At 45.3% G+C, this 21,410-nt stretch overlaps 1 protein-coding gene and 1 non-coding gene across 4 annotated transcripts; one reads left to right on the top strand and one right to left on the bottom strand.

The window, feature by feature from the left end:
* Positions 1 to 215: 215 nt before the first annotated feature.
* Positions 216 to 14,130, bottom strand: Aaas (aladin WD repeat nucleoporin). 3 transcript variants are annotated; one of them, XM_027949861.3, is made up of 17 exons: positions 13,900 to 14,130; positions 13,177 to 13,304; positions 9,966 to 10,031; positions 8,869 to 8,924; positions 8,469 to 8,560; positions 8,087 to 8,133; positions 7,745 to 7,843; positions 7,197 to 7,340; positions 2,526 to 2,646; positions 1,988 to 2,112; positions 1,790 to 1,850; positions 1,548 to 1,638; positions 1,260 to 1,353; positions 1,106 to 1,173; positions 793 to 874; positions 591 to 675; positions 216 to 459 (listed from the first exon to the last, which is right to left on the bottom strand). In XM_027949861.3, exons 1-17 carry the CDS (start codon positions 14,020 to 14,022, stop codon positions 238 to 240), a joined length of 1,704 nt encoding a protein of 567 aa, XP_027805662.1. In that variant the 5' UTR covers positions 14,023 to 14,130; the 3' UTR covers positions 216 to 237. The 3 variants fall into 3 exon arrangements, with proteins under 3 accessions (XP_027805662.1, XP_027805664.1, XP_027805663.1); XM_027949863.2 differs by having other exon boundaries at positions 13,970 to 14,071; XM_027949862.2 differs by lacking the exon at positions 9,966 to 10,031 and having other exon boundaries at positions 13,900 to 14,129.
* Trnav-cac (transfer RNA valine (anticodon CAC)) lies at positions 11,040 to 11,113 on the top strand. The gene has a single exon. It is a non-coding gene; the product is annotated as a tRNA-Val (tRNA).
* Positions 14,131 to 21,410: the final 7,280 nt, after the last annotated feature.

Genomic DNA, 21,410 nt, shown 5'->3' with positions numbered 1-21,410 from the left:
ACATCTAATATGTGCAACTCCTTATGCTACAAGTTTTCCTCAACACTAACTTCTTGGTTTTGATTTTCCAGTCATTTTTTAAAAGAATCTAGTTCCTAGGGTTAATAACTGAAGAATTCAAAAGTAGCAGATAAAAAGCAACAAAGCAGGAACTTATTCCCAAATCCTTGCCCCCTGCCCCACTGCAATTCCCCTAGAAAAGACAGTCCGATAACTGAATGGAAAACAAACCTTTAATTAGAGGTGGGGATGAGGAGAGTGGGGCTGAAGAGTTGGTGGCCCTGGGAGAGGGTCCCAAGGGGCAGAGCTTGGGGATGTCTCAGTAAATAGTGGCAGATCATGAATAGAGCCTCCACCAGCTGGGGGCTCTTGGCTCCGGCCAAGCACTGGACTAAAACGTGGAAACTGGGCATTTACAAAGTACAAAGGGATGTGGGCGATCCGGCCTGTGGACCAGCACTGCAGAATAAGGAAAAAAAATATTAAATCCTGGGTCCCAAGGCAGCCTCATGGCAGAGCCACACAGCAGCCAAGGGCCCTCAGCTTCTCTACCCCAGTCCCCAAAAATCCCAGCAGCCTGGCCTACTCACCACACTTAGCAGGGCCCCTTTATTGAAGGAAGGATGGAAAGTGATGAGCTGGGCCTGGGCTCCTGGCTCACCCTGGATAATGCCACTAGGGGAAGCATAGAAATAGGTGAGAGGCAACAGGAGGTTGTGCCTGTAGTGGCTTGTGGGTTTAGTGTGTGAGAGTGGCCAGGAACCCAGACCTAAATGCCTGCCCAGCACTTACCAAGGAAGCAGCTCAAACACAGGGCTGTTTCGAGTGCGAAAAAGGAGGATGACTGGTTTCCCATCCTGTACCCGTGGGTTTCCTAGAAGAAATAGGTCCAGTGCTGGGGGTGTTGTTCAATGGCAGGGCACTTGCCTAGCATGCATGAAGCCCTGGATTTGTTCCCCAGGACCACAAAAAAAGAAATGGATCCACTGACAGAGGGAACTCGAGTAGCAGTGGAGTTCCAGAGCAGGGGCAGAAAACTAGAGGCTTGGACACACTTGATTAATAGGGAAAACTGACCTAAGCAAAGCCCTTCCCTCTGTCTCACCTTTCATAAGCACAGCAAGACGCTCCCCGCTGGGGTCCCAGACCATGGAGTGGGCCTCTCCCCCGAGCCTACAGGCCAGGACAAGAAGTGTTAAGTGTGGCCCTTACCACCTTCCTTTTTCACACTCCCTCCTTTCCTCCCACACTCAGCTCACCTCTCCTCACCATCTGGTGTCTGTATTGTTGTTTCAGACAGATCTGCCACAATCGTTGCTGACTTTGCACCTCCAACGCGCCCTTTCCCCTCACCTGTAGATAATGGGAAAGGTTCTGAGAAGTACAGAAAACACCCTTCCCATTGATCCCCAGTCAGCTCATCAATATTTCTGAAGTCTCCTAAGCTTCTGTACTTCCCTTTACCCATCACGTTACCATCCTACAGGTTGCTGCCTCCCTCCGATTGTCCCAGACATTCTGCATTCTGAAGTGTTGCCCTAACTCACCACAATGTTCTGGGAATAACAAGGAGTAAATCAGTGGTTCCCCCAATACAGTGAACAGCAGTCGTTTTCCATCTGGGCTCCAGCAGCCAGTCTGGGGTCAGGAGGCAAAAGGCAGGGGAAGGGAAGTCTATAGGGTGATGCAGAAAGGAAAGTAGTATAGGAGGTAGGGAGCCAGGCTTGGGGAATTTAGAATCTACTGGACATACCACCTCCCCAGCTTCTGTGAATCACAGCCTCCTTACCTGACAGCGCCCTGATAGAGTGGGCCATCTCTCACAAGTCCACATCTGGGCCTCCCAGACTCTGAACCAGAGAGATAAATTATAGCTTAGGGCCTCCAGGCTCCTACACCTGGACCCCCTCCCTCTGGCAGTCCCAGGGTCAGGTTCCAGGTACCAAGTGCCTTTCTCTAGGTCCTTACCCTTACCCTTCCCTCATACCGAAAGACAGCTGAAGGAGTGGTGGCCAGGACTTTGCTGCCATCTGGGGACCACAATAAGTTAGTAACTCCGCCTCCTCGAAACCATGGAAGTGGGACACAGATCTCTGTTGAGATGTCCCATACCTAGGTGAGGACGCAGGAGAGTGAGACAAAGGAAACTCAAGCACCCCATCAGCTTACAGTGGGCTACCCTCTTTAATGTACACAAAAGAGAATGTTAAACATGAGGACATGGATTTATGTTTACAATGAAAGCAGACACTTAAATCTGTGAGGGTGCCAATGGTAAAACTGCTTCCATGATAAGTTAAAGATTGGACAAGGATCCCACTCCCTCCCACATGATATTTTCCAACACCAGGAAAAAACTTCTTGCCTCAAGTCAAGAGTAGAAGCTGAGATGGCATGAGGGGTACAAGGTTGGGGATGTGGCTCGGTGGTATAGCATTTTTCTAGCATATGTAAGACCCTGGGTTCCATCCTCAGCATGGCAAAAAAAAAAAGCAGGGGTTAGGGAGAGGATAGGACCAACTCACCAGGATTACAGCATCCACAGGTGAGGCTGAGAGCAGCCGCCCCCCACTGGGGGCCCAGGCCAAGCTGGTGACAGGTGTGTGTCCAGGATGAGACAATACCTGGGCACAGCCAGAAGAAGGTCTGACAAAATAGAAGATATGGGATCAGTAGATAGAAGAAAGCCCTGTGATTGCGTTTCTTTGCTTCTCCTAACACCTCCCAATCTCAATAGTACCTCCCAGCTCAAATCTAGGTTGGGGAAAAGGGGTAACAATCATGGAAATTAAAGGGGAAAAAAAGGCAAAGGAAGGAAATCATTGCCATTAATGGGTGATGTGTAATGTCAAGGCCAGAATGAAAAGAAGTAAGCTTTCACTCCTCACCCCAGGAGACAACTTCTGACCAGTAAAGGCAGACAGAACAACACTGAGTGTCATGCTCCCCCTAAAAGACAGCCCTGTCCCCCAGGCCATCCAGCCCAGTGTTAGGATCATTGATGACATTATCTAAAGGTTCCCAACACTTCTCAGAGTTACCTCACATTCCCCAAAGCTCCAAAACTGCTTTTCTGCCTATCTTTGTTAGGATGTCTCCTATATCTGTGCCACACAATGATTTTTGCTGGGAAATAAGTGATGGCACCTGCTGTCCCTTTTCTTTCTTTCTTTCTTTTTTTTTTTTTTTTTTTTTTTTTTGTACTAGGAATTAAACTCAAGGGCTCTCTACCAATCACATACCCAGCTCTTTTTATTTTTCATGAGACAGGGTCTCACTAAGTTGCTGAGGCTGGCTTCAAACTCAATTCTCTTGCCTTAGCCTCCCTAGTTGCTCGGATTACAGGTATTCATCACCATGCCTGATTTTCTGCCCGGTCATTCATCTCTATTTTCAGAGCCATGTACTTGGCCTGACAGGGACAGGCTACTACCTAATTAATACCACAATACCACACTTTCCCCTTTCCACCAAACTACAATCACCTTTAATCCCAATGAGGCCATAGGCCACTGATGTACAACTATTTTCAACTTTAAAATTAATGTCACAGCTGGATGTGGTGGTACATACCTATGATCCCAGTAGTTTGGGAGGTGGTTACAGGGGGATCACAAGTTAAAGGCCAGCCTCAGCAATTTAGTCTGGCCCTAAGCCAGTTAGCAAGAACATATCTCAAAATAAAAAATAAAAAGGGCAGGGATTGTGGTTCAGTAGTAAAGCCCCTATAGGTTCAATCCCTAGTACCAAAGAAATAAAATAAAGCATAGCAGCTGGGCACAGAGGCACACATGGCTGTAATCCCAGGGACTCAGGAGGCAGAGGCAGGAGGATCACAAGTTCAAGGCCAGCCTCAGCAACTTAGCAAAACCCTGTCTTGAAAATTAATTTAAAAAGGGGAGAGGGGGAGCCTAGGGACTTCGCACAGTGAAAAAAGCACTTAAGTTCAATCCCCAGTATAAAGAAAAAAACATTTCAGAGCTATCTTTTCTAATCAGTTTATAGAGCTCTATTCTCATTCTTTTTAGGGCTCTGCTTTATACATCAAATATAATTTGTTTAGATGTGCTTCTACAAATGGACATTTCATTGTATAAAATATTATATAAAATATTTTCTATATTCAGCCTACTGCAGTTGTGCAAGCCTGTAACTCCAGCTACTCTGGAGACTGAGACAGGAGGATTCCAAGACAGGAGGATTCAAGGCCAGCCTCAGCAACTTAGTGAGACTCTGTCTCAGAATAAAAAATAAAAAAGGAAGGAGTAACTCAGTGATAAGAGCATCCTAGATTCCATCCCCAGTATCACAATTTTTTTCTTTATCCACATCTCTTGTATTGTCATTTGTGTAGAACAGAGTTTTAACTATAATTCAGGAATAAAAAGCTTACAACTTTAAAAAAATAATTATAAATATTTTATTTAGAGAACTTAGGTTGCTTAGCACCTCACTTTTGCTGAGGCTGGCTTTGAACTTGCAATTCTCCTGCCTCAACCTCCTGAACCACTGGGATTACAGACATGCGCTACTGCACTCGGCTTCTTTTCTTTCTTGAGACTGAGTCTTGCTAAATTGTTCAGGTTAGGGTTGGGATGTAGCTCAGCGGTAGCACACCTTTACCTAGCAAACATGAGGCCCTGAGTTCAATCCCCATTATTACTGGGGAAAAAAATTGCCAAGATTATACCTGAACTCAAAATCCTCCTGCCTCAGTCTTCTGAATGTGTGATTACTTATACATGCCATGTAATCATTTGAGACAGGGTTAAACTTCTTAATTAACTGATTGATCAACTGGTACTGGGGACTGAAACCAGGGGCAATCTACCACTGAGTCACACCCAACCCTTTTTAAAAAATATTACTTTGAGATAGTAAGTAGCCCAGCCTGGGCAACTCCTCCTGCCTCGGCCTATCAAGTTGCTGGGATTACTGGTGTGTGCCACCAGGTCCAGGTCATTTTTTTTTAATGGCTTTTTTTTTTTTTTTAATGGACACAGTATCTTTTTATGTCTTTATTTTTATATGGTGCTGAGGATCAAACCCAGTGCCTCACACATGTGAGGCAAGGGTTCTACCACTGAGCTACAGCCCCAGCCCCATCATTTTTTGCAATGAAAAACCAACTTTATCATACATTAAAGTTCCATATATCCTAAAATCTGTTCCTGAATATTATTCTGTTACATCAATCTATTTTTCTTTTTTATTTTTGGTAGCACTGGGGATTCAATCCAGGGTTCCATGCATGCTAGGCAAGTGTTCTACTACTTAGCTATACTCCCAGGCCCTGTTTTTCTATTTCTTTCTTTAATACCTGGTAAAGCAAGTCATCCTTCACTATTCTAACTTTTGAAAGTAATTGTTTCACATTTATTCCTTAAGAACTCTAATTATCATTTGCCAATTCTGATTGGAAGTATACTAAATTTGCCAGGCACAGGGGAACACATGTAATCCTAATAACTATGGAGGGAAGTTGAGGCAGGAGGGTCTCAAGTTTGAAGCCAGTCTCAAAAAATAAGGACTGTGGATGTAGCTCAATAGTATAACACTTGCCAATAATGTGCAAGGCACTTGACTCATTTCCCATCACTGTAAAAAATAAATAAACAAATAATAAAATTTTAGGGCTGGGGATGTAGCTCAGCAGCAGAGTGCTTGCCTCACACGTGTAAGGCACTGGATTCAATCTTCAACACCACATAAAAATAAAACAAAATAAAGGCATGCTGTCCATCTACAACTACAAAAAAAATTAAAAAAAAAAAAAAGACAAAATTTTTTAAAATAAAAAGAACTGGGGATGTAGCTTAGTGGTAAAGCATCCCTGGGTTTAATTCCCAGTATGTGCCACCCCCCCCCCAAAAAAAAACCCTCTCTTGTATTACCTATTGTCAGGTAGGGGGCTGGGATACAGCTCACTGGTAGAACACTTGCCTAACATGTACAAGGCCCTGGGTTCAATCCCCAGCATTGAAGGGGGAAAAATCCAATCTATTGCAGGTAGATGATAGGGTTACATTAGTTTCAGAAAAATTAGTTAGGGCGGGGCTAGGTTGTGGCTCAGTGGTAGAGCACTTGCCTCGAATATGTAAGACACTGGGTTCGACTCTCAGCACCACATATAAATAAAAAATAAAAGTCCATCAATAACTAAAATGAATAAGATAAATAAAATTTTTAAAAAATATTAGGATGGATCCTGCAACTTTCTTAGAAAGAGGGTATTAACAGAAAAACTGATGGAATCCAAATAATGTCTGGATTTTGGTTAATAACAATGTACATATATCAGTTTCCTGGGTTTTTTTTTATTCCCACATTTTTTTACTGGTGCATTATAGCTGTACACACTAATGGGATTTGTTGTGACAGTCATACATACACACAAGTTTCTTAGTTTTATTTGTCATCAATGAAACTAAGACCAGTGGTACACTGGTGGTACACCTTTGGTACATGTCCATTATCCCAGCAACTCTAGAGGCTGAGGCAGGAGGATCCCAAGTTCCAGGCCAGCCTCAGCAATTTAGCCAGACTCTTAGAAACTTGATGTTGCCTCAAAATAAAAAAGATTTTTAAAGGGACAAGTGTGTAGCTCAATGGTAAAGTATTGCAGTATCTGTCTCACATACACATGCAATCAAGTTTTCCAAAATTTTCTTTGATGTGGAATAGTCCAAATAACAGAGATTATCTATTCTTGGGACAATTTCATATGACTTTCATAAAACCATCTCAGTATAGCATCTTTTTTAGTGGCAGAGTTTATCCTTTTCTTCTACAATCCACTTTCGTAACATTTTACTAGAAATCAAACATTTATACTTTTCCAATTTGTTGGTCTTTTTTTTTAGTTGTAGTTGGACACATACCTTTATTTTATTTATTTTTATGTGGTACTGAGGATCAAACCCAGGGCCTCGCACATGCTAGGCAAGTGCTCTACTGCTGAGCCACAACCCCAGCCCCCAATTTGTTGGTCTTAATAGGTACAAAATATTTTCATAAACAGAATCTAGAGAAAGGGATGGAACTTTCTAGCACACCGCCTTGACCTTAAATGCTTCTTTATCATACCCCAGAGAAGTACTGTGAGGACAAAGAACTTCTTCCAAAACTCTCACCACCCACCACCCGTGGGATGGCCAAATTAAGACAGGTTGCCAAAGCAGGCTGCCAGGACTCACCGGGTAGACAAGGAAGTGGGGTCTAGAGTCCATATGAGAATACAGCTCTGGCAGGCCACAGCCAAGACAGAGGCACTGAGCGGCTTCCAGGCCAGAGCTGCCACATTTCGCTGTAGCCGATGCTTCAGGGAAGGAATTATAGTGCTGGAATGTAAAAGTAGGGAACTGAATCAAAGCAGGGACATTAACACTCAGGAGACCTGAGTGTAGTTAAGGAGGGAGAATCACAGAGAAGAAAGCTAATCCATCCAGGGCCCAGGAGAATCAGGGATATTGTGGGTAAGATAAAAGCTAGATCTAGAAAAAGGACACATCGGGCTAGGGATATAGCTCAGTTGGTAGAGTGGCTTGCCTCACATGCACAAGGCCCTGGGTTCAATCCCTAGCACGAAAAAAAAAAAAGGCACATCTAGTTATGAAACATCCCTGAACCCAGTTCTGGAAGGAACCCTGTGGACCAGGCTCAAGAACTATACACTCCCCTGGGATCAAGGCTGGAAGGAAGGGAGAATGACAAGTCAGAGCTGGCCTCATACACCTACACACACCTGTTGGCATTATACACACGAATGGTGTCATCCTGCAGGGCCACTGCAAACTTGTTGGTGTGAGGATGCCATGCAAAGACCCTCAAGCAGCAGCTGGACCTGGGCAGAAGTGAGTTCGGTTGACATTTGTTCTTCCCACACCCCAACCCAACATTCCCTTCCATATGAAAAGATGTTTGTTATTTACTTTTTCTTTTACTCCTTTTGTGGGTAGGAAGAATGAAAATGTGGTGAACAGTCAGGAAAGGAATGGAAGAAGTCTCCATCTTGACTTCCCTATCCCCAAAAGAAGTTCCAAGGTTCACAACTCCTCCAACAAGGCCCCAGAGCTTGTGTACTCACCAATTTGTGACTTGGGCAAATTCAGCAATCAGATCTTCACTCCTGAGCTATAAGAACAAAGCAGAGGGCTGGGTTGTAGCTCAGTGGTATAGCACTTGCCTAGTACATACGAGGCACTGGGTTCAATTCTGAGCACCACATATAAATAAATAAATTGAAAGTCCATCCAAAAAAAAAAAAGTATGTGTGTGTGTGTGTTAAAAAAAAAAAAAAAAGAAAGCAGAGAGAGTACACACTGGGACAAAAGGAGTCATCCCTCCCACAGGGTAACTGGACCACTTCTGCCCTCTGAAATCACCCCACCCAACTCTGATCTCAAAGAATAGGAAAGGGGTGATGAGGGAACAATGCCCAGGGAGGGCCAAAAGGAAGTCAAACTTACGGACAGGTGAGGGAACAGGGACCCATGGAGGGAGGAGGCCCATCGACAGAGTGCCAGGGCCCAGCTGGATGCCGTCTTCACCCATTCAAAAACTGTGGGGTTAAGGAAACAACTCTGATATACCATTCACAGGGCACTTACTAAGCAGTACTCTCTCAGGTGAGAACAAGCAAGAACAAGCACTTCCCAGGTCCCTCTGCCCAGTAAGGACTCTGGACACCTCCCTCTTTACACCTATTCTGGGTTATAAGGGTAGTAGAAGGGGAGAAAGATGACAGGAAAAAATGGGGCTAACAGGAAAAAGGCCGGGCAAATGGGTACTGCGGTGAATTCAAGAAGAATATGAGGAGATAGGCTGATAGGAGATACCAACCACAAAACTAGAGGAACAAACACTTACCCTCTTCCTCTGAGTTTGCAATTTCATTCAGCACCCCAAAAAGGCCCACATCACGCCTGATAAGGAAAGAAAACCATGACTCAAGATTATTCTGATCCCAAGTCCCCCTATATGCATTTCATTCTTTCACTAAACATGTATTAAAAGTAAGGGCAGGGGCTGGGGTTGGGGCTCAGTGGTAAAGCACTTGCCTCACACATGAGAGACCCTGGGTTCGATCCTCAGCACCACATAAAAATAAATAAACAAAATAAAGATATTGTGTCAATGTATAACTAAAAAAATATTAAAAAAAAAAAATAAGGGCAGGGATGGAGATATAGCTCAGTTGGTAGAGTGCTTGCCTTGCATGCACAAGACCCTGGGTTCAATCCCCAGCACCACAAAAAAAAAAAAAAGTAAGGGCACTCATGCTTAATGAGTGCCAACTAGGTACCAGGCACTTTATGTTTTGTCCTTTCATTTACCTATCACAAAAGTCTTCTAAATAGTATTTTGCCCATTTACAGATGAGGCAACTAAGGCTCAAAGGTCTTTGGGGCTTTCTGAGCCAGTCAAGAAGTCTGAACTTGTGCTAAGACAGTGAAAGGGAAACCCTGGAAGGGTTTGAAGCAAGAGAATAAAGCATTAGCATTTCAGAAGGATCAGTGTGGAAAGACATTAGAAGGAACCAAAATGGAGAAAAAGGAATCAGTTATGAAGTTACTTCAGGACTTCTCCAAAATAAAGATGAAGTGACCTGAACCAGTAGGAATGCAGAAAAGGAGATAGATCTGACAGATTTAGGGAGTAGAATACACAAAATTTGAGAAATAATTAGACATAGTAAGGGCAATACCAAGCAGCAACTACAACAGTTAATATGTTCATAATGTGCTAGGTTTGGGTTAGGTGCCTTGAGTGATCTCCTTTGGCCATTACCAAAACCCTACACAGGGCTGGGGTTGTAGCTCAGTGATAGAGCGCTCGCCAAGCATGTGCAATGCGCTGGGTTCAATCCTTAGCACCACGTGAAAAAAAATAAATAAAATAAAGGTATTGTGTCCAACTACAACTAAAATATATATATATATATAAAATAAAAATAAAAAACTTACATGGGCTGGGGTTGTAGCTCAGTAGTAGAGTACTTGCCTGGCATGTATGGGATACTGGAGTCGATCCTTGGGGCCACATAAAAATAAATAAATAAAGCAAAGGTATTGTGTTCATCTACAACTAAAATATATTTTTAAAAAGCCTACAAAATAGGCATTGTAAACAGAAATTTTAGACAAGCAATCTGATTATGAAGAGACTAATATGAACAAGGTAGCAGAGACAATAACACAAGCTTGTAATCCCAACCACTTTAGAGACTGAAGCAAGAAGATCACAAGTTCAAGGCCAGCCTCAACAACTTAGGAGAACTTCTCTCAAAATAAAACGGGATGGGGGCTGGGATTGTGGCTCAGTGGTAAAGTACTTGCCTAGCACGTGTGAGACACTGGGTTCAATTCTCAGCATCACATAAAAATAAATAAAAATAAAGGTTCATCACCCATGTATATATGGTTGTATATACTAAATTTTAAAAAAATAAAAAGGGCTGGGGATGAAGTTCAGTGGTAGAGAGCCCTGGGTTCAACACCACTATAAGTGATGGGGGAGACATCTGATCAAGTGCAGGAAGCCATCAGTGAATTACATGAGGGTCTTCTATCAGTATGGTGGCCAGGGAGATTTAGGTTTGGCATCGCAAACTCTTTAACTGTCTGTGGCTCTCCCAGGGCAACAGATTGCCCAATGCACGTGACCTTTATCTCTGCTCTATTAGGAAAATCCCTCATAGTAGCTCCAAAGATGGGGAACTGGACAGCCCAACTTTAACCTTTTTTGGTGAAGAACATTCTATGGAAGGGCTTTGATATTTCCCAATATAAATAAAGCAGGCGCAGGCTCCATTTTGCCAGAGTATAGAAGCTCAATCCGTCTGATCAGCTTGCTCGACCTGCCCCAACTTTTGAAACAATTTTCTGCAACCTGTGGTTTTTTCATTGGTTCTATTTTTCTTAGCTTTTATTTCTCAGCCAGTCCATTCCACCAAGGGGAACCCCATTTCCACCGCCTGCGCAGGACACGGGCAGGAATCAAGGTGACATAAATGGGGAATAAAAGAATAAGGAAGGGGCTGGGGATGTAGCTCAGTTGGTAGAGTGTTTGCCTCACATGCACAAGGCCCTGGGTTCAATCCCCAGCACCTTAAAATAAATAAATAATTTAAAAAACTGTCTATTTGCCTCAGAGCCTACCTTAAAACCTTCTGCTCCTGAATAATACAGCCATTCCTTGAAAGAAAAACCCCAGGGAAGAAGCCTGATTGAAGAGGGAAATGGAGATACTGAATTTAAACAGGCTTAACATGCAACATCTGTGGAGTATCTAATCGGGAATATGTGACAAACAAGTGAACACCCAGCTCTGCTGCATCAACTGGAAGTCCAGCCCCAGGAACATCAACATTTAAGGGACATCAGGAAGGGAAGCCAACAAAAAGAATGAGAGGACTGGGGCTGTAGCTCAGTGGCAGAGCGCTTGCCTAGCATGTGCGAGGTACTGGGTTCCATCCTCAGCACCACATAAAAATAAACAAATAAGGGGCTGGGATTGTGGCTCAACGGTAGAGTGCTCCCCTAGCACGGGTGGGACCCGGGTTCGATCCTCAGCACCACATAAAAATAAACAAATAAAATAAAGATATTCTGCCCATCTACAATTACAAAATAAAATAAAAAGAATGAGAAGCAACAACCAGAGGTAGGAGCCAAAAAAGAGCCGGGGAGCAAATGGCTCAATGAATTGATGTTCAACTTCACTTACACATGCAAATTAAACTGTACTGCAATATCAAACATCACAGTTTAGTAACACACAGGTAGGGAACTCATGTGCTGTTCATAGAACCATATATGTATACAATTTTAATAAAGGACTATTCGGGAACAGCTCACAAAATAAATGAATGAATATACCCTGGAACCCAGCAACTTAACTTCTAGGAATTTCTTCCTATAGATGACAATGGTAATAATGATGATGACTGAAGGGATTAATGTGTGCTAGGCCTTGTTCTATAAGTAATTTATATGTGTTAACTCATCTAATCACCACTACAACCTTGTAAGATAAGTTCCAGCCCATAAATGAGGAAAATGAAGGACAAAGTAATTAAGAAACTTGCCCAAGTCACACAGTTAAAAAATAGCACAGTCAGAAACTGAACCCAGGTAATGTGGCTCCACTCCTAAATATGAATGACATATGTATGAGATTAATCCATATAAGCTGACACTAACCTTGCTGAGATTCAGATAAAAGCTCAAAAGCGACAATGGCATGAGTTGGAAGAAAAGAGCAGGTTCACAAACCAGAAAGCAAAACAAGTCAACAGAGATGAAATGGAACCACTGTTGCACAACCTTGTGTTCCACAATAAGAACCAGAAATTTGACATAATTTGATAATCAAGCCAGGCACAGTGACACATGCCTGTAGTCCCAATGACTCCAGAAGCTGAAGCAGAGGATCACAAGTGTGAGGTCAGCCTCAGCAACTTACCAAGACACTGTCTCAAAATTAAAAATAAAAAAAGGGCTGGGGATGTGGCTCATGCGGTAGCATGCTCGCCTGGCATGCGTGCGGCCAGAGTTCAATCCTCAGCACCACATACAAACAAAAATGTTGTGTCTCCCAAGAACTAAATAATATTAAAATTCTCTCTCTCTCAAAAAAAAAAAAAAAAAAAAGGGCTGGGGGCACTGGGGCTGTAGCTCAATGGTAGAGATGGTAGAGCACTTGCCTTGCCTAGCATATGTGAGGCACTAGATTCAATCCTCAGCACCACATAAAAATAAATAAATAAAATAAAGTGTTCATCTACAACTAAAAATATTTTTAAAGAGGGGGCTGGGGATGTAGCTCAATGATAAAGTACCCCTGGGTTCAATCCCCAGCACCAAAAAAAAAAAAAAAAAGATTTTATATTATAGACCGCTTTCATGGAGAGAGAGCCTGAATAAAACAGCCTTTTGGGGCTGGGATTGTGGCTCAGTGGCAGAGCACTTGCTTCGAACATGTGAGGCACCTGGTTCGATCCTCAGCACCACATAAAAAAAAGTAAATAAATAAACAAAATAAAGATATTGTGTCCATGTATAATTAAAACAAAAAAAACAGCCTTTTGAAGAGGAGCTCAAGGCAGAGGAGTGGTGACCTCAGATTCTCCAGGATCTGTAGCCCATGGTCCAGGAAACCTTTGCCATGCCTCACCAAATGTTGATACACCGCTTCCACACTTGTTCCCGGTGATGGATGAAAGCAGTTCTTGTGCTTTGGTCCAGCCTCCCAGGGGTCTTTAGCAGATCCTTGTTCGGTTGTAGAATAGGAAGATCGATCCACTATAGCCCAGAAATGAGGGGTTTGACAGTGAGTCAGACTCTTCCCCAGATCTTTGCAGAACTCCCTGTCATCTCCAACCCATGGTTGAGCTAAGAAAAACAGGCTCCAGAGGCCTGTTTTCCTATTTGCACAAAATAAATACTTGTGAGAGAGAAACAAATCTTGGCTCTCTTATCTGTAAAACTAGAATACTTTTTCACAGGGTTCATTTTAGAAAACACCTGACTCAACCTCCTCTTAGCAAACACTCGATAAACATCAGTTTCCCTTGCTTTTCCTTCCAAAGAACTCCCCTGGAAAAAAGTTCCGGAGTAAGCTTTCCCAGTTCTCCTAGACACTGTCCCCTATTTTTTTAATAGTTCTCCGGCATCCTCACACGTCCCAGATCCATCCTCATTTTCCGCATCCTTCTAACGCCACCCACAGCTCCTTGGCATCTCTTACAAGCCAAATTCAGCTCTAAAATATACTGCCACCCTACAACTCTCCCGTGCACCCTGGCTGTTTCCTGACCCCACCGACGCCACAAGCCCTCGGGTCCCCATTTCTCCCTGCTCCGCCCCCACGCCTCTGGTCCCTCTACGCCTAGACTACCTGGCCCCGGAAGTCGGGAGGCGGGCTCTCGTAATCATTGCCCGTTACCAGCTCGTTATTGTGCTCATACTGGGTGACTTGACCCGTAGGCGGTGGCGGGGGAAACAAGCCCAGGGAGCACATCTTGCTAGTCAGGAGGACGTCAGAAGTCGGCTAGCTCCAGGTAAGTAACTGCACAGACCGCGCCCCTCCGACTCAGTTCCCGGGTTAGATTCGTATGCGGACGGGTAGTCGCACAGGACAAACGACGACGCGAAGTTCAACGGAAATGAAGGGAAGAGTAACAAGAAGGCCCCGTTGGCGGTCTTGGGCCAGACTTCCGGAGTTTCTCGCGCGCCTCCTAGCGGCCGGACGGTAGCAGCGCGCAAATGTTCGTAGGGCCAACCTTTAAGAGCCCAGTGATTTTATTTTTTTTGTTTCCTATGAGACTACTATATTTTTTTCCAACTCTGAATTCCCCAGCAATCTCCCACCCACTCAGCGCTGAGAAAGCCCAAAGTAAGCCATGTATATGGAAGTACCTAATTAAACCCTCCCAAGCCTGTGGATCGCCCAAACACAAATACAGACCATGTCGCAGGCAACTGGCTGGAGAAATCAGGAAAAGCCTCCAGAAAGAAGAAAAGTCAGAGGGAAGACCTCTGGAGGCAGGCACAGTGCTGTGCTCACCAGAACTCCTGGAAAGAGTGGTGGGGACACCTGGAAAACTAAAATTTCCTGAGCACATTACCGGAAGCACTTTTACAATTCTTACAACCTCAAGAGGTGCGCTTTTATACCATCACGAGGAAAGTGAGGTACAGAGAGATTTAACCTAGATTTACCCAAATCAGGTACTAGGATTTAAGAATGAAAGTGAAGCTGGGCACAGTGGTGCACGCCTGTAATCCCAGCGACTCGGGAGGTTGAGGCAGGAGGATTGCAAGTTCAAAACCAGCCTCAGCAATTTAGTGAGGCCCTAAGCAATTTAGTGAGACCCTGTCTCAAAATAAAAATAAGTAAATAGACCTGGGGATGTGGCTCAGTGGCTAAGCACCCCTGGGTTCAACACCCAGTACCAAAAACAAACAAACAAAGTGAACCAGTTGGTTGTGGTGGTGCAGGCCTGTAATCACTGTAACTTCGGAGACAGAGGCAGGAGATCAAATTCAAGGGCAACCTCTGCAATTTAGGGAGACCTTGTCTCAAAACAGAAAACAAAAAGGCTGAGGATGTAGCTCATTGGTAGAGCACCCCTAGGTTCAATCCCCAGTACAAAAAAAAAAAAAAAAGATGAAATCAAGGGATAGGGGTATAGATAAGTAGTACAGGGCTTGCCTAGCATGTGCCAGACCCAGGGTTCCAACCCCAGCACTGAAAAAAAGTAAAATGAGATTAACCTTACTCTAATTCCAAGAGCTGGAAATAGAACTGGACTCTAAAGCAGAATGGGAGCTCTTCATCTTGCTGCCCAGAGACTGGAAAAGTCATTGAATTTTTTGAGCCTCAGTTTCCACATTCCTAATTATCTCACAATGGAAATAAAGCTATTTAAAGTTGTAAAGTGCTAGGCAGATGTCAGGTTATTAGACATAACTCTGTCATCAGTGGCTGGGGTGCTATAGCTCAGTTGGTAGAGTACTTGCCTTGCATGCACAAGGACCTGGATTCAATCCCCAGCACAAAAAAAAAAAAAAAAAAACAAACCACTACCAGTAGTGGGAATGGAACCCAGAGCCTAATACTGGCTAAGTGCAAACCCTATCACTTAGCTACACCCCCAACCCCTAATAAATATTAAGAAATTCAGTGATATAGCCATATATGGTGGCATATGCCTATAATGCCAGCTATTCAGGAGGCTGAGGCAGGAGGATTTCAAGTTTGAGGCCAGCTTGGGCAATCTTTTAGTGAGATCCTGTCTCAAAATAGTAAAGTAAAAGGGCCGGGGATGTAGCAAAATCCATAATAATATTTTTCTTTAATATTTATTTTTTAGTAGTAGTTGGACACAACACCTTTGTTTTATTTATTTATTTTTTTATGTGGTGCTGAGGATCGAACCCAGGGCCTTGCATGCGCTAGGCGAGCGCTCTGCCTCTGAGCCACAACCCCAGCCCCCACAATAATATTTCTTAAAAATAAAATTAAAGTGCCACGGATGTAGTTCGCTGGTAAATACTCCTGGGTTTAATCCCCAATATTAGGGGGGAAAAGAAAAGAAATTCAAATTGTTTTGACGCATAGTCCCCACACTCAAAAGCTGACAGTCTCATTTAAGAATCTAGGAGACATTCTAGTTCTTGAATTCTTGGATTCTGTGTCTTCCCTCCTTTCTACCTGAAAAATTCTCTCCAAGAGAGTTATTTCCAGGTCAAAAAACAAAGCATTCCAAGCCGGGCGTGGTGGTGCACACCTGTGATCCCAGCAGCTCTGAAAGCTGAGACAGGAGGAAGATGAGTTCAAAGCCAGCCTCAGCAATGGCAAGATGCTAAGCAACTCAGTGAGACCTTGTCTCTAAATAAAATATAAAATAGGTCTGGGGATGTGGCTCAGTGGTCCCAGAAAAGACAAAGGGTTCCAGAAGTTTACTGAAAAGGCACCTCACCTGTGACAAGGCAGGTGACTCACCTATACTCTAGTACTTCTCAAATTTTTTGTTTTGTTTTGCTTTGCTTTTTTTGTTTTGTTTTGTTTTGTTTTTGTTTTTCTGGTACTGGATTAAACCCAGCGGCACTGTACCACTGACCTATATCCTCAGCCCATTTAATTTTTTTTTTTTAATTTTTTTAGGCAGGGTCTTGCTAAATTGCACAGACTGGCCTTGAATTTTCAATCCTGCTTCAGTTTCCTGGTAACTAAGATTACAGACATGCACCACTAAGTATAGTACATGGCTGGTACTTCTCAAATGTTAAGGGACATAGGAATCACCTGGGGATCCTTTAAAATAGTGGATTCTAGGGTGGGATTCAGAGGCTGTAGTTCACAGAACCCCAAAGTGATACTGTACAGAACTCATTTTAAGTGACCAGGCTCTAAACCTTTCCAGTAGCCAGGTTAATGAACCCACAGGCACTCAACCAGTGAACAACATCCTCAGCCCCTCTTAAAATTTTATTCTGAGATGCTGTAATCCTAGGGATTGGGAGGCCAAAGTAGGAGGATAACAAATTTGAGGCTATTGGGTTGGGGATATAGCTCAGTTGGTAAAGTGCTTGCCTATCATGCACATGGCCCTGGGTTCAATCCTCAGCACCACACATATACACACACACACACACACACACACAAGGGACTATTGTGGGCAATTTAGGAAGAACCCTGTTTTAAAATTAAGAAAAAAAAAATTGGAGAGGATACTGGGAACTACCACAGAGCCCTGTTTTTTATTTTGACAGAGTCTTGCTAAATTGTCCAGGTTGGCCTTGAATTTGGGATCCTCCTGCCTGAGCCTCCAAGTAGTTTGGATAATAGGAATGTACTACCAGACACACCTAGGTTGGTTCACTGTTGCCTGGGAAGTCACATAAATTTTAAAGTGCAACTGGGTAGGTGTAATCCCACAGAGGCCTGTAATCCGGGCAGCTCAGGAAGCAGAGGTAGAAGGATCCCCAGTTCAAAGCCAGCCACAGCAATTTAGCAAGGCCCTAAGCAACTCAGTGAGACCCTGTCTCTAGATAAAACATAAAAATTAGGCTGGGGGCGCTGGGGATGTGGCTCAAGCGGTAGCGTGCTCGCCTGGCATGCATGCGGCCCGGGTTCCATCCTCAGCACCACATACAAACAAAGATGTTGTGTCTGCCGAAAACTAAAAAATAAATATTAAAAAAATTCTCTCTCTCTCTCTCTTTAAAAAAAAAAAAAAATTAGGCTGGGGATGTGGCTGGTGGTCAAGTGTCCCAGGGTTCAACCCATGAAATAAACAAACAAAACGCATCAGCAACAAACTGGGGATATATACCCTTGGAGAACCTGGTTGGAAAATCTCTCCCTGAAACCAAGCAGGTTTGAAGGAAGAGGGAGTCAACGATGCTGACAGATTACTGGAGAGCGCTGAGGACCTGCAGGCAAAGTTTTTGTTTGAATCTGGATCATAACGCCATTCATCCCCAAAAACCCCCAAGAAATTACTCCCGCCTGCAATTTCCACCACCCTTTGATAAAGACTGGATTTTCACCAACAGGTTATGTCATAATTATCAGTTAGGTGTCTACCTTTTTTAAAAAATATTTTTTTAGGTGTCAATAACATTTATTTTATTTACTTATATGTGATGCTGTGAACTGAACCCAGAGCCTCACAAGTGCTAGGCAAGTGCTCTACCACTGAACCACAAACTCAGCCCAGGTGCTTACCTCTTATCCTGTAATGTGAAGTGGGGGAAAGGAGCAATGATATTCTGTCCCCTGACACTGCCCTGGCCTGACCCAAGTACCGTGCCCTCCCCCAAAATGCTTCTTTAACATTTGTTGGACGTTTTTCACAATTTGTGGGTTCTGGGGAGGCCAAAGTTCAGGTCTAATGTCTTCCCTTACTAACTTCACCAGGGGGCGCGACTGCCCGGCGACACAGCGACTGTGATCCGCCGTCCCAGGTCTCTAAGGGCTTAGCGGGCGGTCTCCACGGCCTCTCCCAACGACCTGGGCGAGAAACCGAGGCAGCGCGGAAGCCGCTGCCCGAGACTTCTAAATGGGGGGCCCCACTTTGGGAGGCATCGCCGGAGCCTGGGTCGCCTGGAGCTTGGCTCGCCAAAGCAGGGCGCCCGGAGCCGGGGCCGGTAACCAGGCGCACATGGCCCGCCCGGCCCTGTTTGTCCTGGCAGTGCGCCGCCGCTATTTGAAGCGGTTTTTATCTCCCAGAAACCAGCAAAACCCCAAGCGGAGTCTAGGGAAGATGAAAGGAGCCGAGGGGCCGGGGAGGGGAGGACCGCGAGGCTGCGGCGGGCAGGAGCTGGCACCCGACAGGCGGAGACCGGGAGGCGAGAGGGCCAGACCCTGGGGGGTCCCGAGGAGCCTTCCTTCCCCTGGGTGGGGGTGGGAGCTTGGGTCCGCTCCGGACCTCTCTCTCAGACCAGCTCTGAGGCGCCCCCCCGCCACTCATCTCCAGCCTCCTCTCCCAGACCTCTCTTCCGCCACAGCCCCCAGCCCACTAAAGAAATCCTCGGGAACTCGGATTTCTTCAAAGCGACTTTGAAGCTGCGCGCCCCGCCAGAGGGCAGGAGATTTCGCACCTGGGCGGGGGCAGGAGCGGCGGCAGGGTGGGGAGGGGGCTCGTAACCCGAGCCCGCCCTGCTCCCGGCCTAGGACCGCCGACTCCCTCCCACCGGCTCCTGCGCCGCTCGGGACCGGGCAGGGTGGTCAGTCCGTCGTAGGGCGCGGGCGGGAGACAGGCCCAGGCCTCGAGGAGCGCCCAGTGGGGACGCTCTGGGGGGCGGGGGCCGCACAAAGCCCTATTGTGGCTTGGGGATGGCCGCCACAGAGTGGCTTTTGTTCCTCCGCTAACTCCGTGGCGGGCACGACTGATTGCAGGCTCGGGGCAGGGGGCGGGTTACGTGCCAGGCGGGGTCCGCCCGCCGGGAGCCGCAGCTTGGCGAGGCTGGGGCCGCGCGCTAGCCCGCTTTGCGACTGGGGTGCCCAGACCGGGTCACTGCTCTGGCCAAAGTCGGAGGTGTAGTGTGAGAATACTACTAGAATAGGGCCCTGGAAGATAACACCTCTACCTTCCCCACTCTGCGGACAGTACTGGACCGTTAAAAACAACCCCGCTTGGAGTGCGTGGCCGACAGAGTGTGTTACCTCGAGCATAAAATGCAAACGAGCATAACTGAATATCGCACATAGAGTCCCTGGCTTTGCTAAGGAAAAGCTGTGGCCCACCTTTCACCCTTCTCTTCCCTTTTTCTCACCAGGACACGATTTCAAATTGAAATTTTATTAAATTAAAAAAAAAAAAAAGGACTCCACAAGGGGATGATTCTTTGCCTTCCACAATGTTACCCTCTCCCCAAGTTCCAGCAGCTTTACCCTTTAACCTGGGGACTTGTGGGAGCAGGGCACAGAAAAGGAGGATCCAGAGTCTCAGAAAAGGTATTCAAAGGCACTAAGCGGCTTTAAAAGTCACTGGAGGTGGAGTTGGAAGTCCCAGGTTGGGGCTTGCAAATGCACCCCCAAATCAGTTTGGGGACATCTTTCCTCCTAAGCTCTATAAATTCTTTCTCATGGTTTCTAGGCACCAGGCCTAGCACAGTGCCTTGCACAGGATAGGCACTCAATAAATACTTGATTTATTTTAATCTGATCCCAGAGAAAGACTTCCCGCTCCATTGTTCAGGAGGAGCATCTCCAAATCAATGTCCTCCTGTTAGGTGGGCTTCCCCAAAGAGCATGTTTTAGATGGCAGCTGTAAGCTCTCCCTAACCATGACAACAGGGAATTAGCCTGATGAGATCATGGTGTCTGAGAGAAGGGGCAGTGGAAGAACCTGCTCTGGGGTCAAGGGAGCTGGGATACATTCCAGTCCTTCTCCCCTCCATAGGACTTGAGGTTTCACAGCTTCTGACTGGGGCTGGGGATACTAGGGATCTCCTAATCAAGAGATACTCACATCAACTCTTTTAACAGAGATCTAGCTAACCAACCCAATTTGTTAAAAACTCCATTGAAAGAGAAACCCCACTGAGACCCTGATGATAGAAATTCTATTAACAAGACCTCCACTACCATTTGTCTATACAGCAATACATTTGGCTAGAATTTCCTTAGCAGAAATGGATCCCCTTCCCTCCCCAGCTCATTCTACTGGACCCGTCATCATAACTTAGATAAATAGAATTATTATTACTAGTATTCATTACTCGGGGTGCATGGAGTTAAATATATAGGCCTGAGGGCAGCCTCCCTGACCCAGGGGTTACCCCATCTTTGGGATCAGATCCCCACTGGTTTGCCCCCCTCTTGGCACCCTGCTCCCAGCCAGGTCAATAACCCCAAGCCTCCTATAACTGGGATCTATAAGGAAGAAGCCACCAGGGGGCAATAAATTATCATCATCATCAACATCATCATCTTGTTTGTGAAAAGGAAAAAAGCTCTGCAGAATGGAAAGCCGTGGAGTAAGTTGGGAACACAAGCCTGGAAGCTGAGTGATAGCAGTAAATAAGCTTGTGAAGCAGAAAGGAATTAGTAAGAGGGAGAAATAGTGTTGGGAAACTAAATGGAAAGAAAGTGAGTTGGCATGACAAAAGCCAAGGAGAGAAAAACTGTGAACAAGGGGTGAAGGAAAACCTAGGAACCAAGAGCTCAGGAATCGGGCACAAAGTGAGGGCCTGAGATGAGAGTTTGGCCGAAAGCCAGGCTCATGGCAAAAGGAGGAGGTGAGCTGAGCAGGCGTGCAAGGAGATAACCAGGTCCAGAATGGCCAAGGTAGAGCCTCAAAAGACAACATGCATGGAAAAGAGTGAGGGACAATAGTCCACAGAGCCAAGAAAGGCTGGCAAGGCGGCCCTGGCACTGGAGACCCTCCACCCAGC

The sequence above is a fragment of the Marmota flaviventris genome, chromosome 3 (assembly GCF_047511675.1).
Source record: "Marmota flaviventris isolate mMarFla1 chromosome 3, mMarFla1.hap1, whole genome shotgun sequence".
NCBI classification, from domain to species: Eukaryota; Metazoa; Chordata; class Mammalia; order Rodentia; family Sciuridae; genus Marmota; species Marmota flaviventris.
The sequence above is the reverse complement of the archived record's forward strand: the minus strand, read 5'-3'. Positions and strand labels throughout refer to the sequence as shown.

Coding starts and splice junctions, on each gene's coding strand:
- Aaas (XM_027949861.3), bottom strand. CDS start 14,022: ATGTGCTCCCTGGGCTTGTTTCCCCCGCCACCGCCTACGGGTCAAGTC. Junction 8,561..8,868: donor TGCAAACTCAGAGGAAGAGG/GTAAGTGTTTGT, acceptor TTAACCCCACAG/TTTTTGAATGGGTGAAGACG. Junction 1,354..1,547: donor GTTATTCCCAGAACATTGTG/GTGAGTTAGGGC, acceptor CATTATCTACAG/GTGAGGGGAAAGGGCGCGTT.